Here is a 2,500-nt window from a genome sequence, read left to right as displayed (position 1 = left end):
AAAATGATTATGCCACTAAGAATAGCCTTGATTACTTTGTTAAATTCATTTTCGTTTACAAAAAAAGTCATATATTTTTGTAATAAAATTAGAGTAAGTGTATAATTGCCCATTCTTGTCAATAAGCTGGTTTACAATTAACATGTTATGCCGAACCCAATTCTCCATATTCAATGACTGGTTATTATGAGTGATATTACCATTGTTCCATATAAAACACCTGCTAGGAGAAAAATTGTGTTTGTACAAAAGTGACCAGATGTTCTAGGTCGCTACTGAAGGAGACGGCTGTGTCACGTGATACCTGTTACTTTTTAATTCACTTAGACTGAATTCGAAATAGCAAACGTGTATGTGTTTATAAGGCAGAAACAGCAGTCAATTGATTCATTCAGGTGGAGCGCAAACGCTTGCGCTTTATAGCTGTTACTTTTCTCCGCGCTTTGTCAGAATGGACCAATCACAGTCGCTGAGGCGCACTCGATTAGTCTTCTTAAATAATAATTTGATGGACGTAGCTATGGCCGATTCCCATTTGCATTGTCAATATTAATTCACGAAAGTATAAGATGTAAAAGGTTTATACACGTTAGCACAAAATTGTCACAAAACGTCCTGAAATCTAAACGCGTCTCTATAGTGAATTGGCTTTCTGGGCCTCCAAGCGCCCCCTAGAAGAAAAACCAGGTTTCGTCTCGTATTAAGAGTAACCGAGCAGCACTGTCAGCTCAATCATCTGTAACAGGGAGGGCACGGGGACCAGTCTTTACTCCAAGCATAGTGTATGGCATCAAAGGACTACATAGAGGCCGTCTGTGGCATCGTAGCGCGCGCTCATTTCTGCTGTGAGACGGGCACGGGAGATACTGACAAGGGATGAATTCTCTTCCACCCCGTGGATGCGTCCTAACCGTGTCCAGTGGATCTCCCCGGCATCAGCAACACGACCGTGGACAACATGTCGGGTTCGGGCTTCATTTTAGAGATTGTGACCATCAAACCCGTTGTAAACAGCCTGAGCACTCAGGCCAGCAACTATACAGCCGCGGGCGAGATGCACCGCAACACCCCGGTGAAGAGTTCGGGGGGGAACTCGGTTCTCCAGGGCATCGCGGTGGCCGCGCAGGCGCTGCTGCTCCTGGCCATCTTCTTACTGTCCAGTCTGGGTAATTCAGCGGTCGTGGTGGTTATAATCAAACACAGGCAGCTGAGAACCGTCACTAACGCGTTCATCATGTCCCTGTCCCTCTCGGATTTCCTCACGGCCGTTCTTTGTGTACCCTTCTCCTTCATGATGCTCTTCAGCAAGGATGGCAAGTGGATGTTCGGGGAGCCCTTCTGTATCGCCAACGGCTTCTTCAACACCTGCTTCGGCATCATCTCCACCTTGACCATGACGCTCATCTCATTCGACCGCTATTATGCTATCGTCAGGCAGCCGCAAGCCAAAATCGGCCGGAGGAGAGCTATCCAGCTCCTAGCGGCCGTTTGGTTCTGCGCGGTGGTCTTCTCGTTTCCTTGGTACCTGCTTAGGGAGACCTCCGGGCGCTTGGTGGTGCACAAACAGGGGTTTTACCATTGCATGTACGTGTTCCACTCTGGCACCTCCAGGATGGGTACTGCATACAGTGTAGCTTTAATAGTAGTGTGCTATCTGCTTCCCTTCGCCCTCATGTGCTTCTGCCACTACAACATCTGCAAAACCGTCCGGCTGTCGGAGATCAGGGTGCGGCCGGTGACCACTTACGCGCACCTGTTGCGCTTCTACAGCGAGATGCGCACCGCCACCACCGTGCTCATCATGATCGTGTTCAGCATCTTCTGCGGGGGTCCCTACTGCCTGATGGGCATCATCACCGCGCTCGGGAGCTACTCTTTCAATCCTGCTATGGATACTGTGGCCATCTGGATGGCGTGGGCTAACGGTGCCATCAACCCGTTGATTTATGCCATAAGGAACCCGAATATATCCATGCTGCTGGGTCGGAGCAGAGAGGAGGGATACAGGACTAGAAACATAGCCGCGTACCTATCCACGCAGACGCAGCGCAGGGACGCGGTCCGGACCCGGGCGAACCGGATTCGGGATCGGTACGTGAGCCGACACGGCGCAAACAGCCGTCTGTCTTCCTCTAGCCCGGCTAACGGCGGAGATGTGGCCATGTGGGCCTGTAAAAACCCGGCGGTGTTCTTCTGTAGAGATGCGCATCCGGATACGATCGCTGAACCGGCGGTGCCCAAAGCTGAGACTGCTGACACCAGTTTGTAATGCGGTCAACACTTTATGATGATAACGGGAGGTGCTACAGGGGTACAGTGGGACCCAAAATTACTTGGGTCACACTTACAAATGTGGAAAAATTTAGTTTATTGCATTGGATAACAAAATGTCAAGTCATGCCAACTCAATGGCAACTCATTTTGACACACACACACACACAGGCCTATATATATATATATATATATATATATATATATATATATATATATATATAGTATT

The 2,500-nt window shown here is 48.8% G+C and overlaps 1 protein-coding gene across 1 annotated transcript; it reads left to right on the top strand.

Moving 5' to 3' along the window:
- Positions 1-768: 768 nt before the first annotated feature.
- Positions 769-2,439, top strand: LOC107564991 (probable G-protein coupled receptor 135). Its single transcript, XM_016250178.1, has one exon. It carries the CDS (start codon positions 959-961, stop codon positions 2,267-2,269), a length of 1,311 nt encoding a protein of 436 aa, XP_016105664.1. The 5' UTR covers positions 769-958; the 3' UTR covers positions 2,270-2,439.
- Positions 2,440-2,500: the final 61 nt, after the last annotated feature.

Source organism: Sinocyclocheilus grahami, unplaced genomic scaffold (genome assembly GCF_001515645.1).
Source record: "Sinocyclocheilus grahami isolate Dianchi unplaced genomic scaffold, SAMN03320097.WGS_v1.1 scaffold972.1, whole genome shotgun sequence".
NCBI classification, from domain to species: Eukaryota; Metazoa; Chordata; class Actinopteri; order Cypriniformes; family Cyprinidae; genus Sinocyclocheilus; species Sinocyclocheilus grahami.
The sequence above is the reverse complement of the archived record's forward strand: the minus strand, read 5'-3'. Positions and strand labels throughout refer to the sequence as shown.